Source organism: Tenrec ecaudatus, chromosome 9 (assembly GCF_050624435.1).
Source record: "Tenrec ecaudatus isolate mTenEca1 chromosome 9, mTenEca1.hap1, whole genome shotgun sequence".
In the NCBI taxonomy this organism is placed as follows: Eukaryota; Metazoa; Chordata; class Mammalia; order Afrosoricida; family Tenrecidae; genus Tenrec; species Tenrec ecaudatus.
The window spans coordinates 122952943-122977790 of NC_134538.1; the positions used below are offsets into that span (position 1 = coordinate 122952943).

At 42.5% G+C, this 24848-nt stretch overlaps 1 protein-coding gene across 1 annotated transcript in view; it reads right to left on the reverse strand.

The window, feature by feature from the left end:
• Positions 1-24848, reverse strand: part of RELN (reelin) — a 509976-nt gene that overhangs the window by 343525 nt on the left and 141603 nt on the right. Inside the window, exon 3 of the mRNA XM_075558514.1 lies at positions 12984-13119. Within this exon, the coding sequence (XP_075414629.1) occupies positions 12984-13119 (136 nt within the window). The remainder of the gene's footprint in view (positions 1-12983; positions 13120-24848) is intronic.

The window sequence follows — 24848 nt, forward strand, 5'->3', positions numbered from 1 at the left end:
TATGAGGGGATCTCCAGTGGCCGACACTTGGGCCTCGGGTCTCCACTCTGCTCTTCCCCCTTCATTCAATATGGTATATATGTGTGTGTGTATGTATATATACATATATATACATACACACACACATATATATACATTTATAAACAGATCTTTTGCAGCAGGTTTTCCTAATGTAATACATTATTTGGCTTCTTAGCAGCTGCTTTCGTAAGTGGTGATTGTGAATCCAAGTAAAATGAAATACCCAGCTATAATCTATTTCCATTCCAGAATTTTTAAATATTTAGAATTAATATTTCAAATAGGGACTGTGTAATGTTATTTGAATTGCTAGAGAAAAAAGCTGCAAATCAGAATTGGAAGTTATGGACAAAACTTTGTTAAACTGTGAATTGTCATGCCCTGCCACGTTCCCATTGACCTTGGACCCAGGAGACGTGCACCTGCTGGTCTGTTATCTCCCTGCAGCCCGCTTTACCTCCCTGGGTCATCAGCCTGCTACATGATTTTCAAAACAAAGGGAAAAAGTTGAAATCCACAGGCTAACCAAAATATGAAAAGGACCTCTGAGACAGGGAGAAACTGCTAATTGAGGACCAAACGCCAAAGCAATTCTCTCTCATTGATGGTCCTCACCAGGACTGAAGGCTTGATTGAGACACTTAGAAAAGGAGAGGCCCGGACATGTGCTCACACAGTGCCCAAATTCATAAGGGCCTAGTTCACGAATTGTCTCCTGGATGGTAAGTGAAGCATGTCTGTAGAAACCCTAATTATCTTAACATAATTTCCAGCACATTCATCTACCTTCCCACTCTTTTATGGTGTCTGCATTCGTTCATGCAATCAATAAAATTTTAAAAAATATTTTAAATAATTTTTACCCAATATAATAGTCTTAATCATAATCTAAATGTTGGGAAATTTGTACTCAGTAGTCTGCACCTCAAAGGCAGTTTTTTAAGTTAGCAAATTTTTTCTGCTTTCTCTTTATGCATGTTATTGTATTCTTAGGTCACTACTCTTAGTATAGGTAATATTATTACTTTGTTCTCAAAGCTATTTTGCCTAATCAATACAGCAGAATCAAACTGCTTTTGGAGAGCATTTGCCTGTTATATAGTTTCCCATCTCTTTATTTTCAATGGCTTTCTGCAATTAGGTTTAGGTTTCTCTGTTTAGAAACAGTGCATTGATGGACTTTTAAAACTGCATTCTGAAAAATCACAGTATTTTAACTGGTGAGGTTCACCTGCTTATTGTCATTACTTGCACATTTGGGTTTACTTAGACTATTGCATGAGGAGTCCTGATGGCATAGCAGATTATGCATCAGGCTGCTAGCTGAAAGGTCAAGAGTTTGAAACCACCACTGTTCCATGTGAGAAAGACAAAGCTTTCTACTCCCTTGAAGAGCTACAGTCTCAGAAACTGGGGCACTTCAAGCTTCTCCTATGGGGTTTCTATGAGCTGGAATCGGCTCTGTGGCAGTATTAGAATTTTAGACACCATCGTATATTACACTGTATTTTCTGCACTAATTTTAAGGAGCCCTGGTAATGCAAGTTAAATGCTGAGTTGCTAACCAAAAGGTGGGCAGCCAGCCACTCTAAGTCACGGAAGACCTATCGCATGTACTTGTGTATCAGCTGAGTCTTCCAGCACATTTCTTTCTCTTTTTTTAAAAAACATTTTATTAGGGGCTCATACAACTCTTATCACAATCCATACATATACATACATCAATTGTATAAAGCACATCTGTACATTCTTTGCCCTAATCATTTTCAAAGCATTTGCTCTCCACTTAAGCCCTTTGCATCAGGTCCTCTTTTTTCCCCATCCCTCCCCGCTCTCCCCTCCCTCATGACTCCTTGATAATTTATAGATTGTTATTTTGTCATATCCTGCCCTATCCGGCGTCTCCCTTCACTCCCTTCTCTGATGTTCGTCCCCCAGGGAGGAGGTCACTTGTAATCTATTCCACCTTTCCAACCCACTCACCCTCTACTCTCCCAGTATCACCCCTCATACCCCTGGTCCTGAAGGTATCATCCACCCTGGATTCCCTGTGCCTCCAGCTCCTATATGCACCAGTGTACAACCTCTGCCCTATCCAGTCCTGCAAGGTAGAATTCAGATCATGGTAGTTGGGGGGAGGAAGCATTTAGGAACTGGAGGAAAGCTGTATTCTTCATCGATGCTACATCGCACCCTGACTGACTCATCTCCTCCCCTAGACCCCTCTGTGAGGGGATCTCCAGTGGCCAAAAAATGGGCTTTGAGTCTCCACTCTGCACTTCCCACTTCATTCACTATGGTAAGATTTTTTTTTTTATGATGCCTTATACCTGATCCCTTTGGCACCTCGTGATAGTACAGGCTGGTGTGCTTCTTCCATCTGGGCTTTGTTACTTCTGAGCTAGATGGCCGCTTGTTCACTTTCAAGCCTTTAAGACCCCAGACACTATCTCTTTTGATAGCCGGGCACCATCAGCTTTCTTCGCCACATTTGCTTATGCACCCGTTTGTCCTCAGCGATTGTATTATGGAGGTGTGTGCCCAATGATATGATTTTTTGTTCTCTGATGTCTGATAACTGATCCCTTCAGAACCACATGATCACACAGGCTGGTGTGTTCTTCCATGTGGGTTTGGTTGCTTCTGAGCTAGATGGCCGCTTGTTTATCTTCAAGCCTTTAAGACCTCAGACACTATCTTTTTTGATAGTCGGGCACCATCAGCTTTCTTCACTACATTCACTTGTTCACCCGCTTTGGCTTCAGCGGTTGTAGACACTTACTTTCTATTGAGCCCTCGGTACCAGCTCTTCCCCCACCCTCCTCCTCACCCCCCCCCAGATAGATTGTACATTGTTATTATTTTCATCTCTCACACCGACCGCTGTCTCCCTTCACCCATGTTTTCTGTTGTTCTTCCCTTGTAGAGGGATGTATGGTTATGTATCAATCATTGCGATCGGTTCCCCCTTTCTCTCTTCCTTTCCCCCTCCTCCCTCCCCTTCCCTCCCCTTCTGGCATCACTATTCCCATCCTGTTCCTGGATTCTGTGTGTTGTGAGCTCCCATCCCTTTCTACACCTGAGTACATGCTCCGGTCTAGTCTGCATTGAGAAGCAGCACTGGGGTCGTGGTAGTGGGGGATGAGGAAGCCTCAAGGAACCAGAGGAATCTAGTGTGTTTCATCAAAGCTTTACTGCACCCAGGACAAAAAGGTCTTTTGCAGATTATTTGCCTAATGTCATATGCCATTTGATGTTGATTTTAAATTCAAGTAAAATAAAATCCTTGATAATGTGAATTTTTCTTCATCTTCATGATGGTGTTTATTGGTTCGGTTCTGAGGATTTTTGTTGTCTTTACATTGAGGTGTAGCCCATCTAAATGTGATAGTCATTGATCTTCATTGGCAAATGCTTTAAAGTTCTCTTTCCTGTCCGTCTGCACATCCCAGGCTGTTAATGAGCCGCCTCCAACAGTGATGCTGTGTTCTTCATAGAGCCCAGACCTTGAATTTTTGCTCAGTATACAGACTGAATAAATACGGTAAAAAGATACAACTCGGATGCATACCTTTCCTGATTTACACCATGCAGAAACACCTTATTCTGTTCAAAGGGCTATCTCTTGGTCTGTGTACAGGTTCCGTATGAGCACAATTACATGTTCTAGAATTCCTATAATTCACAATATTATTCATAGTTATTTTATGATCCTCACAGTTGAATACGTTTGTTTAGTCAATAAAACGACTTTCTGGTATTCTGTTTTCAGCCAAGATTCACCTGACCTTGGAAATGAGATCCTTTGTTCTACAACCTCTTTTAAGTCCAGCTTGAACTTCTGGCAGCTCTCTTTCTGGTCAGTGGGCCAGGTAACTGCCTTCCAAATTTCTTGGTACAGACAAGAAAGCATCTCCAATATTGCATTAATTTTTGAAGCATTTCAATTGGTATTCCATCAATTCCTAGAGCCTTATTTTCATTAACTCTGTATTCCTTCCATCTTCTGATGATATATCCTGCATCCTTCAATGTTGAAATTTGAGATTTGAATGTTTTCTACAGTTTATTTCAGCTTGAAGATGCTGAATGCATTCTTTTTGCTTTCCCACATCAGACCTTCACACGTCATTAAAATATTTTGTCTTCTTGAGCTGTCCTTTAAAACTTTCCATTCAGTTTATTGATCTCATCATTTCTTCTCCACTATGGCTTCTCAATATCCAAGAGCAAATTACAGAGTCTTTCCTGACAACTATTTTGGTCTTTTCTCTCTTCCCTGTCTTTTTACGTGGTCACTTCCTTTCTTCATACAGATGCCCTTGACGTCATCCCCCAGGTCCTCCGCATTGTCCCAAATCTATGCGATATACTTGGATGCTACCTCTGTCATTCCTATTCTAAACGTGGCTGAGAGCCGAAGTATGAAATGGTGATTGGAAAGTTTAGTTTTGTATTCAGCTTAAGTACTAGATGATTCTGGGGAAAACAAAGGTGACTCAGTACATTTATCCTCAATAAGGGAAGCTTATTATTTTTATCATCATCACTATAAAATGATATCCAAGTTCCATTAGCTCTCATTTTCACATTAATAATGATAACCTTTTCAGGCCAACTAATTTTACAAATTGGGCATATGATAGTAAGTTTTCAAGAGTAAGTGCACATTGAAAAAGGCCAACAACTTAAAGCATGGTCTATGTTGTGATTGTCAGAGTAAGAATGAGGTTATGAAGACTAGGGCAGGGCTGAGGGGAAGGCGAGGAAGGGACCTCAATTCAGGGCAGCCAGTGAGGAGCCCCGGTGGTATACTGGTGATGCACTGGGTTGTGATCCACATGGTTGCTAGTTTGAAAACACCAGCAGCTCTGAGCAAGAAAACCGGGCTTTCTACTCCTGTAAACAGTGACAATCTTGGAATCCCGTGGGGAGTTACTGTGAATCAGCCTTGACTTGATGGGAGTGAGTTTTTGTTTTTTTGGGAGGAGCACGAAGCATGGAGCACTGCAAGAAAGGGAGAGAGGCAATGCCAATTTGTGTCTCACTTGGCTTAACGCTGCCAGAAAGGCACAGACCACTGGAGTGGGCCCTGGTGATGCATGTGGCAAACAAAATCAAACGAGTAGGCAATTAAACAATTGCTTAAACAACATTAACCAAAACAAACAACGAAACATAGCTCTACATTAAACTGTCCTATTTGGCCCGGTGAGCAATTATGATGGTTCAAGTTCACAGAAAAACTGCAAAAAAAAAATCTTAGCTTTGTTTTTATTCCTATATGTGAGTCCACTGTGGTCACAATCACATGTTCCATGAATGTTAAGGTATCATTTGAAAAAAATGATAATTCAGTAAAGTCTCTGAAAAGCACTGTCCAATAGAATTTCAGCATCATAGAGATAATGTTCAATATCTGTCCTGTGCAGTACAATAATCACGAGTCATATGTGGTTATTGAGGATTTGAAATGAGTCTGGTGCAAGCGAGGAACTGCAGTTTCCATTTTCTTACAATGTAATTAATCATAATTTAAAGAGTCACACATGGTGTTGGCTGCCATACCAAAAGGCATAGCTCTAAACACATTTTATGAAAAAAAGAGAAAATATGTAGGTGTAGATGCATATAAGGATACAGCCATAGTTTAGAATATATATATATTTAGATACCATAGTATGTATCAGTTTTGTGTTTTCTTATATATGTGCTTATATATGTGTATATGGATATTCCCACATAAATCAAAGATAACAAAATGTGATCTTCAAAAAAATTTCTTATCAGGACGAAGCAAGAGAATGTAAATATTTTTCATTTTGTATTTGTAATAACACCTTAATAGTCGGCAAAGCCTTACTAAGAGCAAAGCCAAATACTATCCTGCTGCTGGCCTACAATATCTGAGTGACCGGTATTGGCAAACCAGGGGCTTGTTGGAGCCACCTGAGAGAAATGCACTCACCTGTTTCCCAGACACCTTCGTCATCACTAAGTTTTCCTGTGTTGACAGTTTGAAGGGGAAAAAAATACAACTTTAAATTCAGGGCTCCTAAAACTGGTTTCAGCAATCTAAATAATAGAGAAATAAGCCAAATCTCTTCCCCTATCTGATTTTGGAAATTTCTATTTAAGAGAACTGCAAATAACTATAACACATAATGCCTTTAGGACTTAGTGACTTTGGTCTTTTTGTTTCCAAAAGTGTTCCTTGTGGTTTCCAGTGAGGAGTGGCCAGTGCAGGGGTGGCCCTGTGTACACCCAGGACGGTGCAGTAAGAGCCACCGTGTGGCTATCGAACCTCAACTATTCATTGGTGTGTCCTTCAAGAGCCCTCACATGGCGACATGAAGGGAAGGGAAAGGGACTGTGTATCGTCTCCTTTGCCTTTTTTGAGTGTTTGTTTTCTTCTAGACTTACCATTAGGAAAAAACTATTATTTCCGTCTTACACAATAAATAAAATAAAAGCACACTAGCTTTCCCAAGGCACCCTCCAGACAGAATGGAATGACTCTCATCAAAGATTAAAGCATCTGAGATGCACTCAAAGCGGCACTTCACGTCTCTGGCTCTGTATTATGCCCAGCCTGTCAGTGCTCAGAAACGGCTACTAGCTTCCATTTCGAAAATGCAGTTTCCGTTTTCTTGCTTAGTGTACTTTGGAAAACACAGTCCCCTTAGTAAACACTCCTTTTAAAGGATCAAATGTTCAGATACGGTCCACCTGCGGTCCTCTTTGCTGACCGGAGTCCATTCTTTGTTGTGCTCGGTATCAAAGTAGAGCATTGATTGCCTGCCTCTTTCTGTTCTTCTGAGTTTTGAGGGACGTTATGTACGGCTAAGTCGCCACTAGCTTAAGCATGAATCTAGCCTTTCTTTGTGCTCCATTTTTATTCTACAATTTTGCCAGTGTCTTTGTTCAAGCCGTTCAGCCTAAAAAGAATGACAATGAATTTGGCCTTGTGACAGGGGAGGGGATACAGTCAATAGGCAAAGAATGAACCTGGACCATAAATCTGAAGATCAAACCATGTTTAACAAGTAAGTCCATGTGTGGTTGGTTCCACATTGTACGGCCGTCAAGTGGTGCCTCTCACTGTTTGAACAACGAGCTAACACTAAGGCCACCTGTTGTTCTGTGAGAAGGGCGATCAGGACGTTCCTTGGATGTTAGGATGGCGAGACTTCGTCGCAGGTGCTTTGGACACGTTGTCAGGAGAGACCGGTCCCTGGAGAAGGACACCGTGCTTGGTAAAGTAAAGGGGCAACGCCAAAGTGGAAGATCTTTGACAAGGTCTACGAGGACCAAGCAGGTCCAAGCAGTGTTTGGTTTTGTTGTACACCAGGTCGCTAGGAGCCAAAAGCTTAGACAGAGAGCCTCACTCTGAGAAGCATTCTGGCTAAATTTCTTCCAAGACAGGTTTGTTCTCGAAGCAAAGAGAGTGAGATATCGTCTCCTGTCCTTTAGACAGGCTATCAGGAGGGTCAGTCCCTGGGGGCAACGGCTTGACAAAGTGGACCAGTGAAAGGGAGGACTCCATGGACACAGTGCCTGCAACACTGGGTCAAGTTGAGAGGATGGCACTTTTTGCTCTGTTGTCTATCGGTCACGGTCAGCTGCAAATGACAACAACATAGAGAGAGAGAGGTTTCCAAAGAAGATAGATCGCACATGCAGGCCGTTTTTAGGTTGGAGGAATTCTGATAACACATTGTAATCTCGGCTTAATTTTCACTGTCTCGACACACTGAGTCTTTTTACTAAAATAAGCAAGTTGTCATTTTCATGGCAGTGACAGTGAAGTGGCAAACAGCACTTGCCTGAAATCAGACGTCCGTCTTCTGAATCCATGTTCCCACTCTGTTGTCCACTTAGCTGCCTTCCCGCCCACCCGAGCTCACGGCGTCCCCTTGTGCTTACACTGGAACAGCTCCTTCCAGGGCCAGCCCCTTGGGAGCAGATCCCCTGGCCCGTGTTTGAAGCACCTCTGGGCACGTTTAAAGCACCAGCACATCAGTTAGTAGTCAGGCCCTTAGCAATCCTGCTGCTTCACTAGAGGACCCACTCGTTCAGTCGTTTAACCTCTCTGTCCTCCTAATTTCCTCACTAGTAAACTAGAGCTAATAGCAGGAACCACTTTTAGATTAAATAGATTCAAAGAGACAAACTACTTAGAAGAAGACCTGGCCCCTTGCACATTTTCAAAACTATGAGTGTGAATATTCTCGCTGTTTTCCTCACTCTTTGTGTAGATTTCCTCACTGAGTGTGGTGTTTGTTAGATGGCTTCCCTTCTCCTTTCTGCTTCCCTCCTTAGCCCCGTTTCCCTTTCCTGACTCTAGATTTTATTCTATTGGCTAATTCAGTCTCTCTCAATCTGAGGTTTACCAGTCACTAAACACTACCGTCAACTATAAAAGTAAAAACATAATGTCATACGAGTTTAGAAACTAAACAGATCTCTGAGTTAAATTATCATTTCAAAAGTAAATTTCTTTAAGAGGTAACATAAAAGTACGGATAGCATCATTTTATTTATTCATTTTATATAGCTGTACCAGTAGAACCGGCAAGCTTCTCCTTAGGCCATTCTCTGCCTTCTCTGACTCTCAACGGCTTATTTTTAATGAGAAAGGCAGGAAACAGATGGTCCAAATGACTATGTGGCTAAGTGGTTGACCATTAAGTGTGGTTTGTTCAGACAGTGTGCCAATTACGTTACACTGGGAAAGCCACCATAGCACATCTTGGATTTTAGTTCAAATAGTCTATAATGCATACTATCATGTTTTTAACAAATTTAAAATCGGTGACTAGGTTTTGAAATCATGGAGTTTACGTCACATGCTGACTGTATCACAGGATTGGGTCGGGCGGTAACTCAATTGCCAACTCCCGCTAGAAAGAAACATGTATTACTTTTAGGAATATAGACAATTGACCAGAATTTTCAGAATTCCATAATCTTGGTGTCATGTGGCCACTAGAATCGAAATAAAAGCCATAGCTTTTGTATAAAAAGCATTACAGAAACTTGTTAGGTACAATTATGTCTAGTCTATTCTTGAGAAGATCTTGAAATGCAAATACTATATATTTCAAGGTTGTACTGTGGCTCCTATGAAGTTGTTTTCCTTTACTTCAGGTTCAACTTGAACTTACACACAAGCAACTGATGATCTAGCCCACAGTCCATCCCTGGCCTTGTTCTGACTGATGATTTTGAACATGTCCCTTGTCTCTTTCCATTGATACAGTTCATTTAATTCCTGGATATTATGTAAGGCCAGGTCCATGTGTATATTCATCACTTATGCTCTTGAAAAGGGTATTTGCAATAGATAAGTTGCTGGTCTTACAAAATTCTATAGGGAGATGTCTAGAGTTGATTCTCTCACCAAGATCCTATTTGCCAAATGCTGATCCTTCTTGTTTCCATCTTTCACCTTCCAGTCACCAGCACTTATCAATGCATCATGGTGATAAATTTCAGTCTGAATAGGTTGGTAGACTTCTTAAATTTCACCCTTTTGAGTTTTACTGGTTGGTACATAAATCTGAGTAACAACAGTACTGCCTGGCCTTCCTGTTAGTTGTAAGAAGAGTATCCTATCACATGGACAGTATCGCACTTTCAGGATGGATCTTGAACTGTTCTTTTGGATGCTATTCCATTTCAATTTGTTCCTTCTGGAATAGATCATATGATTGTCTGATCCTAAATGGCCGATACCAGTCCATTTCAGCTAATGCCTCAGATATCAATCTTCATGAGTTTCAATTAATTTTGACAACTTCCAATTTCCCTAGATTCTTAGTTCATGCTCCAATTCCTTTTGATTGTTTATAGCTGTTTCTTCCCCCTTTTGAATCATGCCTCATCAACACCATTCACATTATGAAGGTCGATACTATTTCCCCAGACATGATTTTTAGTGCCTTCAAACCTAGGGACTCAGCTTACACAACTATTATCAGACAATATCTCATTATTTTCTGGTCCTTCTTATGCTCCATTTTTATTCTACAGTTTTGCCAGTACCTTTGTTCAAGCAGGTCAACCTAAATAGAATGGCAATGGATGGGAACGGGATATAGCCGAAACCCAAAGAACCCATGTCATCTATCTCAAGATCAAACCATGTTCAACAACTAAGTCAATGGGTTTCTCCACATTTCAAAAAATTCAAGGAGCACCTCGCATTATTTGAGTTCTTAGATAAGACTGGTATATCTAGTCCATTGGCCAATATTCTGAGAGGTGGAGCAGCATTTTAAAAGCTCTGAAGTAGACTGTTTCCTACAATGTTGAAAACTGCTCCCAAGTTACATCATTTTCTCCAAACTGTCTGATAATTTTTTAAAACATTGTTTTCATCACTCTGCCACATTGTAGTCCTGATGGAAAGAATCAGTCCAGTAAATGCCAAGATTTTCTGCTTTCTTCATTAAAAAGGCATCCTAAACATGTGTGAAGGCAAGTCAGACTGAGAAAAAATATTTGCAGCAGAAATAACTGACAAAGAATTAGTAGTAAGAATCAACTAAGAGAAAATACGAGAGCACACTGAATGGATACTGAAGGGCAATTCACCAGTGGTTAATTTTCAACACAACCTTGTTGACCAGGTACATAGTAAACAACAAATGCTAGCTCCCGGATTTCGTCAAAGCCAAGAACTATCAATTGTAAGATATTAAAGTTGTTGCCAAATTTCAGTGTGAGACGCCGCCCTAATTCAATGGTCCAAAAAGTGAGAGTATTTGTGTTGCAGGATGAGTGAAACACTGTATTTTTAGCTATTTAAAAATAAAGTCGTATTGTCCCCAGTTCAGTGTTAGGGACTTATTAGAGATATAAAGATATTACATGCAGTCTCTGATCTTGGAGAAACCAAAAACCAATTATAAGGAGAAAACAAGAAGGTAAAAAATTAATGATGGTGTGACTTAACAAATGGTATGAAAATATAGAGTGCACCTCAAAGGCATATAAACCAGGCTAATGTTTCATTTTTAAGAAGTAAATATTCCTACCTTAAAAAGTAAATAGCTTTAGGTTAATTAAAAATGAGGGAATCATATAAAATTGAGATTCAAATGCCATAGGTTTTTGTTTAGTATTCAAGTTTGAGAATCATAGGGCAGTACCTGTATCCAGTAAGTGTCTAAGAGTAAGTGTCGAAGTGCCTACTTTGAGGGGCTGTTAAAGAGTCTCCGCCCCCTCCAAGCATTGCTAGATACTGACTGATTCCAGATAGTGGCGTTTTATGTATCTCTACCTAAACACACAAAAAGATCACTAAGAATCAGAGATAACAAACTGCACGACGTGAGCTCAGAACATTTCAGGTAAATTGTTTCATATTCCATTTCCACTTCTGTATTCTCTCACACACTGATTAGTAAAAGCAATCAACACATAGCATCTCTCACAAACAACAGGCAGACACTCTATGCAGCATTCACCATTGTCATGATTTATGGCCAACAGAGACTTACACATTTAGCAAGAATACTGAAAAGTGAAAACGGCATCATCAAAATTTCATTGGGAAACCTGAGTGATGGTATATATACTTCTTTTGCAGTAAAAATTCATTCTGGCCAACCAAACATTAAATTCTCCTTCCAAACTGCTAAGAACACATTTGAGTTCAGACTTAAAATACCTGTTATTCCTCAGGGTGGGGGGGAGGGGGGAGTGCTATATCCCAAACTGAGCGAAGCCGTAAACCCTCAGCTTAATTTTTTAACAGACTAAAGTAAAATCTGTATCTATTTAGGAGTAGGCAGTTCTATATGCTTTGATAGATTTACATTGTGTTCCATCTTTCAAAAAAGTAATTTGTGTTTTAAATTAGGAAGTGATGCATGGCTAGAATCTAAATTGCTTTTATAAGTGCCAAAATGAATGCAGAAAAGAATCACATTAAGTACCGTGCTCTTGCAAATAATCATCTAAATGAAGCCAAACTGCCAACATTTTCCATGGATCAAAGATGAGAAAAGGGGTGGGAAGCTGGGTGGATGGAGGCAGAACGCCCAGAAAGGGGGAATGACAATGCTGGCACACGGTGCAAACGTGACCAATGTCCAGGCGAAAATGTCAACTTTGCGTATAAACTTTCACAATACAGTATAGTACACAAAGGGCGCTGTCATGAAGCCTTCTTAGCCAGAACACACACCTGGAGGGAAGGAGCTGCTGGGCCCAGAGGGCTCAGGACCGTGGTTTTGGGGACACTAAAATTAACTAGCCTAATAAAGTCCATACAAAGACAATTTTCTCATATACTCTGATGAGTAGGAACTGGGATCTTAGAAGCGTGTGCGTGGCCATCTAAGGGACCACTATGGGTCTCTTCCTGTCCAGGTCAGAGCTGGATCGAAGCCATTAGTCGAAGGGGCAACAGACTACAAGAACCCCAGAAGAATTGGAAGGTGCCGAGGACTACCGCTGACTCCTCTGGAAGGACTCACACCAGGAGTTCCTGGGGAAGTGTGGACCAAAACTCAAAATAATAATTTTTTTAAAAAGGCCAGCCTACTGCTATGATAAAGACTGGTGGACCCCAGAGATATGGCCCTTCATACTCCTCAAGCCTGGAAGTAAACTTCCTCCCATGGCTCAGCTTCCCCCAACCAACAGACAGCCTATCAGCTGAACAACAGGGAGACACGCTGCTCGGAGGAGTCAGCCATTTGAGATCAAAAGGACAGCATGTGCGCAGCGATAAAGCTCCAACGGCAGGAAGAGACAGGAGAGGAGGGGAAGAAAGGGGGGCACGCATGGAGGAAGAGTCCTGTGACCCTGGGGGGCTGCAACCAAGTCACACAACAATGCTTACATACAAACTGTTACTGAACAACTCTCATTCGCTCTATAAACGTTCACTCAACACACATGCGCACACACGCGCACACACACTTGTGGGAGAGGTTTTGGGTCCTTACATGAAATTGACACAGCCTGTGCCAGCAGGTGGAGCGATCCAGACGAAGCTGAGATTGGTTGTGGGCAGATGGCTCACGTGAGAGGCTACCACACTGCACATGAACTGGTTTCCAAACTGGTGGTCGGACATGATCCCTGCGGGGGGAGAGAAGAGAAACTGTTACACAGACAACAGAACACACTTCCTTCTCCTCACAGCAGCACAGTATGCTCTGGATGGTTTCCTTTCTAAGCTAGGGTGCATTATGCTCTTTGGCGTTTACATGAAGTCGTACGCTATTTGGCAATAGAGAGTGCAGCGTTTTACTCTACTGCTTGAAGGAAAGCCATCCCGTAAACCGTTATTGGGAGGGAGGGAGTGGTCCGCTGCATGCATTACGGCACCGCTTGCTTAGGTTTGACTTTTTTGGAGCCTTACCACCAAAGAGCACCAGGAGGACACCTGCAGGCTGACCAGGTTGGGCTCCTGGGAGCTGTTTGCAATAAGGAAGAGCAACTATCCTGGGGCCTGAGGGGATCTCAGGAAGAGGGCAGGCGGAGCTTGTTAAAATACTTGGTGTGTGTGGCTGCTACCTGCGGAGTCAGGAGAGCAAATTTGCCCACAATTTTCCTCATTTTAGTTCTGGAAAACCACTCAGTGTTATGGAAAGGTTCAGAGAAGGGTGGTTGGTCCTTTTTCTGGGTTGGCTGTTAATGAAAAATGAGGAGAGTTCCAAAGCTGCGTACGTTTCCCTTTTCCCCCTAAATTTTACTTGTTGAAAATACCCACAGCAAAACATAAACCAATCTAACAAACTCTATGTGTACTGTCTAACTTAGGCAACCATTCTCTCTCGCCTGTGCTGAGTCGCTCCCTCCTACTTCCTGCTGTCAATTTGATGCCTGATAGCGTTCTTAAGAGAGCATACGTTCATAGCAGTTATACTTAGGAAAAAAATTTTTTCCCAATGATTCTAATCATGGAGAAATGTGAACTGGAAATGCAAAGAGCAGAAGCAGCCTCTTGTGTTAGCGTGGAGAGGGCAAAGCTAGGTGATTTTGTGATGTGCACCATGCTCGTGTTTTTGTCTGCATTCACAGCAGCACAGTCTCAGCGTGGCCTTGATCTTTCACGAAATTGTTTACATTCAACATGAGAGCACCACGGCCTAGATCAGGGTTCCTCAAACTATGGCCATGGGCCACACGCGGCCCGCTGAGAACATTTATCCAGCTGTCCAGTTGTTCTTGCACCATTTGGTTTTTTTACTTCAAAATAATGTATGTGCAGTATGCACAGGAATTTGTTCATAGTTTTTTTTAAACTATAGTCCAGCCCTTCAATGGGTCTGAGGGACAGTGAACTGGCCCCTGTTTAAAAAGTTTGAGGACCCCTGGCCTAGATCTTAGAGTTGAGAATTAAATGGCCCAGTACATATGGTCGAGTGTCTGCAAATAATCAGAAAATTTTATTCCATTCATAGCATTTCTCCCTAAGCCCCTAAGTGGGACACCCACCACCACCAATCGTCTACAGCCACACTGTCCAATGTAGTAGCCACTGGCCAATGTCATTACTTAAATTTTAATCATCTGAAATTAGATATTAATCAAAATGCCAGTTCTTCAGTAGACTCAGCCACATTTCAAGTGCTCAATGGCCACCCTCCTGGCTACCATAGATTGGTGCCAGCAATGCAGAACACCTGTTAGACAACACTGGTTCACAGGATACAAACCCCTTCGATCTGTCTCCTATCTCTGTCCAGTCTCAGCTTCAGCACTCTCTGCCTTTGTCTTGCCCATCCCCTTACAATGTACACACTCACCCACCACGTGCACCTTCCTCCTCTAACCTGGCACAGACAGTACCCTCTACAGGGAAAGCTCTCACTCCTCAAATGACCTCAACCACTTTGGCAATTCCTCCTGCAAGATTCCGCTCATGTCTGCTTTGTGGTACTTGCCTCATCCACTTTGTTCCTCGTATGGGTCCCCACTGACCCTCATATCGCCGCAGCTCAGTCATTCCCAAGACTCTTTAAATGTTCTTTTCACTTAGGTTTCTCTACTCTCTATATTAAGTTCCTTGGGTCTCATAATTTGTATTTCTTGAGCGTCGTTACAGATAGACAAGTCTGTTCATTTTCCTTTATACATTTGGCTTTTGTCTGTGCCTTATGAGTACCTTCTCAATCTTCACGTTTTAAAACGTACTTTCCTTTCAGTAATTGTCACATTTACATCTTTAGCGTATGTGAATTTTGCTTTGGTCCTTACAAGATAAGGATTTAACTTTACAATTTTTTTCTAAATTGTTTTAGGTTGATGGTTATAAGTTCTCATTCTACACTTGCAAAGGGATGATGGCCTCAGGGCCTCAGCACAGGCCTCTGCTCCCAAGGAACCCTGGTGGTGCTGTGGGTTAGGTACTGGGCTGACAACCAGAAGGTTGGTGGCTCAAATCCAGCAGCTGCTCAGAAGGAGAAAGGTGAAGCTCTCAGTTTCTGCATGGGGTTGCATTCAATCAGAAGCAACTTGCTGGCAGTGGTTTTCCTGCACATCAGAACAACCTTTCTAAAAGGCATATATGATTATGACTGTCCTCTGCTCAGATCCCTTCAATGACTCCCCATCAGACTCCAGAGAAACAGAAATCCCACTCATCTTCTTATCTGCTGGGAATTCCTACATGCTCTTCAAGATCCAGCTCAATGGAGCCTGTGTTTGAAACCATTCAGGTGAGTTACTTACTGTGCTGAGTAAAATGAACAAATAAGACGTGGCCCCATCCCTTGAGGACCTCCTTCCCCCCTCCCTGCCCCTGTCCCCATGTTTGGAGAGGTGTGCATCTCAAAATTCATCATATCAATTCATAATTCTTCCATCACAACATTTAAACAGCCCTTCACTGTGTCCCCGGGAGAAGTAAGTCTCTAATTTTTTTAATCCTAAGCATGTAGCTCAATGCGTGGCACACTTATATTATTCAAAAAATAACTGATGCATTCTTAATATATATGAGAATAACTTAATTATAAAACAAAATCGTAATTGCAAGAATACTTTCTTCTATTAAATTGAAATTCTATGATGCTCACTTTCCTGACACAACCGCTGAAGACAAAGCGGGTGAATAAGCAAATGTGGTGAAGAAAGCTGATGGTGCCTGGCTATCAAAAGGATATAGTGTCTGGGGTCTTAAAGTCTTGAAGGTAAACAAGTGGCCATCTAGCTCAGAAACAACAAAGCCCACGTGGAAGAAGCACTCCAGCCTGTGCGATCACGAGGTGTCGAAGGGATCAGATATCAAGCATCATCAGAACAAAAACATCTTATCATAGTGAATGAGGGGAGGAGTGCGGAGTAGAGACCCAAAGCCCATCTATAGGCCACTGGACATCCCCTTACAGAAGGGTCACAGGGAGGAGACGAGCCAGTCAGAGTGCAGTATAGTAACAATAAAACATACAACTTTCCTCTAGTTCCTAAATGCTTCCTTCTCCCCAACTATCATGATTCGAATTCTCCCTTGCAAACCTGGCTAGACCAGAGGATGTACACTGGTACAGATAGGAACTGGCAACACAGGGAATCCAGGACAGATGATCCCTTCAGGACCAGGGGTGTGAGTGGCGATACTAGGAGGGTAGAGGGAGGGTGGGTTGGAAAGGGGGAACCAATTACAAGGTGACTTCCTCTCTGGGGGACGGACAACAGAAAAGTGAGTGAAGGGAGACATCGAACAGGTCAAGATATGACAAAATAATAATTTATAAATTATCAAGTGTTCATGAGGGATGGGGGAGGGGGAAGGGAGTGGAAAAGATGAGGACCTGATGCCAGGGGCTTAAATGGAGAGCAAATGTTTCAAGAATGATGAGGGCAAAGAATGTACAAATGTGCTTTACACAATTGATGTATGTATGGATTGTGATAAGAGTTGTATGAGCCCCTAATAAAATGATTAAAAACCAAACAAAATTGAAGCATAAGGATTACTTTAGCTAGTAAAACGGACTCTTCTTGATTAAAAAGTTGTTTAAAACAAGTCTTACTGGTCAAAGAAATAGAAAACAACTATGTTTTGACTTATCTTAGTGGTGTTCTTTTTCTCATTCAAATTTTTATTTTTTTAAACTGCATCTTGAGACAAAAGTCATCAAGCTAGAAACCCCACAAAATAAGAGAGGGCAAGTCTTACTGGCCAAAAATATAGAAACTAACTATGTTTTGACTTATCTAGTGGTGTTCTTTTTCTCATACGTTTTTATTTTTTTAAGCTGCATCTTGAGACAAAAGTCATCAAGTTAGAAAAACCACAAAATTAGAGAGGGCAAGAGATTCCCAGGGGAAGTACAGAGTGCTGAAGGAGACTCAACAGCGGTGACTCAGGAATTGCCATTCCTACCAGCAGCAACCCAGCATGGAAATGACACATCTGCAGGAGTCACCCTGGCCCAAATGGAAGAACTGTCCCAGCCAGACGCTGTGGGAAGGAAAAGTAACCCAACCAAATGGGTTTCAGAGCAGGAGTCATGTTCAAATATCTCCCACCCCTCAAAGAGCCTCTTAGAAAGTGCCTCAGGCCTCTGACAACCCTCCCTGCAGCCTCCTGGCTGCAGGCACCTACTGGGTGCCCAAGGAGGACTGGGCTGGAGGGGCTGGGTTGGGCTGGAGGGGCTGGGCTGGGCTGGAGGGGCTGGGTTGGGCTGGAGGGCTGGGCTGGAGGGGCTGGGCTGGGCTGGAGGGGCTGGGCTGGGCTGGAGGGGCTGGGCTGGGCTGGAGGGCTGGGCTGCAGGGCTGGGCTGGAGGGTCTGGGCTGGAGGGGCTGGGTTGGGCTGGAGGGGCTGGGCTGGGCTGGAGGGGCTGGGCTGGGCTGGAGGGCTGGGCTGGAGGGGCTGGGCTGGGCTGGAGGGCTGGGCTAGGCTGGAGGGCTGGGCTAGGCTGGAGGGCTGGGCTAGGCTGGAGGGCTGGGCTAGGCTGGAGGGCTGGGCTGGAGGGCTGGCCAGGACTCTCTGCAATCTGCTTTGCAATAAAAGCCTGATGATGGGAAAGAAAAAAAAAAGTGCCTCAATGTCTCAGTGGAGTAAAACTTGGTGTTATGCTGTCAATATCACTGGATGGCCTTCAGGCCTGCTCTAAGATCTCATTCTTGCAACCAACAGGCCAGCAGTCATGAAACTTGGCTGCACAGGGGCACTACCTGAAGAGATCTTTAAAATCCTGGTTGCAAGACATTTTTCAAAACTCACAACACAATTGTAATGTGTAGCCAAACACTTGCGTTGCAATGTGCCTTACTCAAGGGGAGATCACTGAACACAGGGCACTACAGCAAAGTGCGACAAAGAAACTAGCTGGTGCCCAACTGTCAGAATGAACAGTGTCTGGGGTCTTAAAGGCTTGTCTTCAAACAAGCAGCCACCTAAGTGAGGTATCAAGTAAGTCCACATGGAAGCAGCACAGCAGCCTGATTGTAGGTAAGAACATTCAAACCCAAAAGGAGGGAATGGTAACAGCTTAAATTGTGAACACCTGGTTTTCAGAACGCAGATGGAAGTAGATGTAGAAGATGGAAGTAGATGCCTACGATCTATTTGCACGTGAATTCAGCTTCCAGTGAATTCCCTCTGAAGGTAGTCCATAAACATAGTCTTGCTATTAGCAGAACACTGTAGAGCTGATTATGGAAGATGTAGTTAGGCTAAATGTAAGACCTTATCACTTAATCTCCCTTTTGACACATTTTTAAGTTGTTTCCATTTTTTATATCTTATACTTTCAGTTGAGGCTTTTCTATGTTTGCTGAGTTAGTATAGTTGTTGGGTTTTTGTTACTGTTGTTGTTTGCTTCCACTTTGTGTTTTGCATGATTTTCTGTACGTGAAATCGGATACGTAAGTCTACAGAGACGGTAACTGGGTTAATAATTACCTAAGGTTATGGCAGGGGACAATAAGGGATAATGGGGAGCTACCAACAATGAGTCCAAGGGAAAAAATGCTCTAAAATTGACTGTGGTGCTTGAACAGCTCTTTCTAAATGGATTGAATAATTAAATTGTATGATATGGGAAGTATATGTCAATAAAACTATTTTAAATATGTGCCTTTATAAAACACTTAGTGTCCAGGGTTTATACTAGTCACATAATTATGGCACCAATATAGAGTATAAAATCACCTAGAAGCACCACACATAAAAACCTGGTCAACTCAGCTCAAGCCACTGCCATCAAATCGATTCCGGCTTTTAGTGACCCTAGAGGACAGAGTGGAGCTGCCCTGTGGGTTTCCAAGACTGTAGCTTTCTGTGGGACTAGAAAGCCTCATCTGTCTCCCAGGGAGTCGCTGGTACCTTCAAACTGCACTGGCAGCTAGCAGCCCAGTGGGCTCCAGAGAGCATGGCGATTTATATAAATGTCCGATCCTCTTACTCGCCATTCCTGAAACTGCCACAAACAGACATTCCAAGAACTTATGTTCTTCCAAGCTGTCTGAGTGTGGAGTGGTCTTTGATTTTTTTCAACACAAAACACTAGCCAATTATATTGCTGCCAGATCTTGATTGGCATTTTCTTTGAAAACATCTTCACATTGGCTATCTGATATCAACCATCAGGGAAACACACACACACACACACACACACACACACACACAGCCACAGTATTTAAAGAATCTCTATTTTATACCAAATACGATGTCAGTCCTGATTGAGGTATATAAAAGCAGCATAGGACATAGTCCCTACCTAAAATTACCTTCACTAGAGAGAACACTAGAATAAATTAACATTCTAAGTAGAAAAACTATAAAATATAAGTTAAGGGCTAAACTCGGACGTGGTGATGAGAAACACAAAATAGGGGAGAAAATCTCATTAATATGAACAATCATAATAATAACATCTATTGCTTGATGAGGTGCTAAGTACTATACTGTGTTGAATATTAACAACCCTATGAGGTAGGCGCTGCCATTTTTTCCATTGCCTCAGTTAGGATGGAGACACATGGAGACAGAGGAACTTACTAACATAACAAGAAGGCAGTGGACAGAGGAGCCAGGATTCAAATCAGTGTTCTTGCTACATGTTCAGAACAAATTCTCTTAAAAGATGGAGAGTGGATCTGAGACTTGAGGAAAAGGCTAATAATTTTTGTTGATTTTTTTAATTTACAAAAAACAGCTCCTTCATCAGGTATCAGGCATGAAAGAATAAAAAAAATCATATCATTGTGAATGGGGGCAGTGTGGAGTGGAGACCCAAAGCCCATCTGTAGACAACTGGACATCCCCTTGGTCACAGGGAGGAGACAAGCCAGTCAGGGTGTAGTGTAGCAACAATGAAACATACAACTTTCTTCTAGTTCTTTAATGCTTCCTCCCACCCCACCCCTCACTATCATGATCCCAATTCTACCTTACAAATCTGGCTAGACTAGAGGATGTGCACTGGTACAGATACGAGCTGGAAACAGAGAATCCAGGACAGATAACCCTCTTAGGACCAATAATGAGAGTAGTGATACCAGGAGGGAAAGGGGAAGGTGTGGGGATAAAGCAGAAACCAATCTCAAGGATCTACATATAACAACAGAAATGTGGGTGAAGGGAGACATATAATTATAAATTATCAAGGGTTCATGAGGGAGGGGGAAAATGAGGAGCTGCTACCAAGGACTCAAGTAGAAAGAAAATGGTTTGAAAATTATGATGGCAACAAATGTACAAATGTGCTTGACACAATGGATGAATGTATGGATTGTGATAAGAGCTGGACGAGTCCCCAATGAAATGATTTTAGAAACAAACAAACAAACAAACAAAGTCCCTTCAATTCTGCCACATTCCAGCTAAAGTTTAAAAAAAAAGAAGAAACAACTGTGCATCTTCTCTTACACTTCAGTTTACCATCTATGAATCAGTAGTTCATATCCGTTAGCTACCTTTCCATTGCACAGCTCTCTGAATGCAGCTATTTTTCAAGACAGAAGACACCTGCTAGGGCGTTCCACACAGGCAGGCGTCGTGAGCAGAGGAGCGCGTGCGCGCGCGAGCACCCAGCAAGGGCGAGCAGCCGGCACCAGCTCCCAGTGTGCGCTCAAGCCCAATTTAGTGCAAATGCACAGAGATCTCCTTAATGGCTGTGGTGTCATGCAAGACATATACCGTCTAATTAGTGTATGTGATCTGGAAAGCTATTTTTGGAATAAGTGTAATTTGAATTTGATAGTGAATTTAAACTTGCAATGCTGCTTTCCTTGCTGCATGCTGGATAATAGGATGCATGGTTTTTTTTAAAGGTGAATTGGGAAGAGAAAATAGGAACTAAAATAATATAAAAACTTGATTATATGGAGTTTTACAAGGAGACATGTAGCTATAAATATTTATAATATATAGTAGGGGCACACTGCAATTTTTATTTTATCTTGTGCTTATGTGTACACTGTCGCCGTGGTTGTAGAACTCAGCTGCCAGTGGAAAGGTCAGTGGTTCAAAGCAGCTGGTGGGCGATGTGGCCCTCGGCCTCCCCGCAGAGGTACAGCCTGGGAACTCCGTGGGGCAGCTCTCCTCTGTCCCACGGGGCCAATGCGTCAGAAGTGACGTGAGTGACAACAGTGGGTGTGACTCATACAAATTTTTTTCTTGGAAAACTTCTTCCCCAAAGCAAGAGACTATTTCCAAGATATCCGGACTATAGCACAAAGTGAACACTTGGAGAAATATGGTTTTCCTGACCTAGCTTTGAGCAAAGAAAGCTGTGTCTCTTTCAAATTTTGAAGATTCACAGAATGTACAGCCGTTTTGACTTTAGCAATCCTTGTTATTTTTAGAAACATCTTAGTTATAAATCTGCTTCCTTTTGAATATTGTATACATACATTGGAAAACTGAATAATCACACACTGGTTATAATACCGAGATCAAGAACAATCCATATCACTTAAAAATACTTTTTTTCCATTCTTTTTTTTTTACATTTTATTAGAGGCTCATACAACTCTTATCACAATCCATGCATATACATATATCAATTGTATAAAGCACATTCGTACATTCTTTGCCCTAATCATTTTCTTTTTTATTTATTTTTTAAATTAATACATATTTTTATTAGGGGCTCATACAACTCTTATCACAATCCATACATACATCAATTGAGCAAAGCACCCTTATACATTTGTTGCCCTCGTCATTCTTTTTTTTTTTTACATTTTATTAGGGACTCATACAACTTATCACAATCCATACATATACATACATCAATTGTATAAAGCACATCCATACATTCCTCGCCCCAATCATTCTCAAAGCATTCGCTCTCCACTTAAGCCCTTTGCATCAGGTCCTCTTTTTTTTTCTCCTCCCTCCTAAAAATACTTTTAAAAGAATATTTATTAAGTCTCGAAAGGAGCAAAGACAACCCACAGACACGCCATCAGGATGCGCGAGGCCCTTAGCATGAAGTCAATGGTGTCCAAGGATTCTCAGTTGGGACATGAACTAAATAAGGCAGGGGAAGGAGGCAGCTGCCCGTAATTCATGATTGTTGGCAGATCCATATACCACAGTGCTAAGTGGGACAGCGCAGGGGAGGACTATGGTTAGGACATTGCATTGTGTTAGACACAAGGGCTTGCAAAATTGGCCCAGGGACTTCCAACCAAAGCAGTCAGGACAAGACATCTAGGGCATGGTGCATGACTATCCTACCACCTGTAATGTTCCCAGGCAGGTGACCTCCACAGGCACACACCCTGCCAAGGCCCTATAAAAGAATGCCCCACCCTCAGCTGGCCAAAGAAGGGTGGAGGTAATCCACTTTCCAAGGGATTCTGCCTGAGGTCAAGATCATCTAAATCCCTTTGTTTCTTTTCCAGTTTTATTTTCATGATAATGATGGTTTTTTTTAATTATTAAAAAAATCAATTTACTAGGGGCTCTTACAGCTGTTTATCACAATCCATATATCCATTGTGTCAAGCACATTTGTACATATGTCGTCATCATCCTTTTCAAAACATTTTCTTTCTACTCGAGCCCTTGGTGTCAGCTCCTCACTTCTTACCTCCCTCCCCCACCCTCCTATCCTCATGAACCCTTGATAAATTATAAATTATTATTTTCATATCTTATATAGTCCAACGTCTCCCATCACCCATGTTTCTGTTGTTTCTCACTCTGGGTACTGTTGGGCTACACACTGATCATTGCAATCGGGTCCCTCTTTCTCCCCCCACCTTCTGCCTACCCTTATGGTATTGATACTCTGATTATTGTTCCTGAGGGGCCTATTTGACCTGTATTTCGTGTGTCAAGAGCTCTTATCTGTACCACTATACATGCTTAGTTCTAGCCGGATTTTTAAAGTAGAACTGGGGTCAAGATAGTGGGGAGAAGGAAGCATTAAAGAACTAGAGGAATGTTGTATGTTTCATTGGTGCTAAACTGCACCCTGGCTGGCTTGTCTCTTCCTTGTGACCTTTCTGTGAGAGGATGTTCAATTGTCTACAGATGGGCTTTGGGTCTCCACTCCGACCACCCTTCCCCCTCATTTGAATCCATATGATTGTTTTGGTCTTCTGATGCCTGATAACTGATTCAGTTGAGACCTAATGATCACACAGGCTGCTGTGCTTCTTCCATGTGGGCTTTTTTGCTTCACTGCTAGATGACCTCTTGTTTATCTTCAGGCCTTTAAGACCCAAGAGACTATGTTTCTAATAGCCAGGCACTATCAGCTCTCTTCACCACATTAGCTTATGCACCCATTTTGTCTTCAGCAATCACGTCAGGAAGGTGAGCATCACAGAAGGCCAGGTTATTAGAACAAAGTATTTTTGCTTTGATGGAGGACTTGAGTAGAGGCCCAATGTCTGCCTGCTACCTTACTACCTAACATATAAATATATGTAAATAGATCTATGTCCCTATCATTATATATCAATATATTTATATATGTATATGTCAGTATTTATACCTCTATAAATGTCCTTTGCCTCCCAGTTCTTTCCTTTCTTTCGTTTCATTTTCCTCTTGTCCCACTATCACGTTCAACTTTCATTCAGCTTTCCCAGAGACATGGTGTCCGCTCACTCACCCATAGCCCTACGGAGACAGCACTGGAGACACAGTGCAGGAACTGTGCCCCGTCTGACCCCCACCCAGTGGAGGGACACAAAAGGTGTGCAACAGAGCAGCAAGGGGCGTCCCTGAGGAATCTCAAAAACAGACTTCGAGGGCAGGGCTTGGCACCTCATCAGACTTGACCAGAAAACATTCATGAGTAAACAGGCAAACCTGGAACTATTTATAGGCTTCCCCCTCTCCCCTCATGTCTATCTATGTAAGATAGGCAGGATAATCCTGAGGAGAAAGAAACTGGGACTGATGGTTCCAGGGGGACGTGGAAGCGGGGGTGGAGAAAAGGAAAGGGGGAGGCAACAAACCCAGGGACAGAGGAACACCAAGTGATCTCAAGTCAATGGCAAGGAGGGCGGGGGATGCCTGGTGGGATTTGGTCAAGGGCAATGCAGTCAAGAGGACCCTTGATCAAGGATCAGGAAGATCCCAATAGCAGCTCTGTGTGTTGTTGTTGGGATGCCGACCCCTAACGACAACAGAATGGAGCACTGCTCAGTGCGGAGCTGTCCCTACACGTACCCTGTGCTCGAGCCTTCTGTTCCAGCCACTGTGTCACTCCATCTCCCAAGGCCTTCCTCTCTTTTTTTGCTATTCTTCTACTTTTTACTAAGCATGATGTCCTCCAGGGGCGGGTCTCTCTAATATGTCCAAAGTACATCAGACAAAATCTTGCCATCCTTGCCTCTTAAAGAAATACTCTGACCATACTGACGTTGTCCTTTTGGCAGTCCA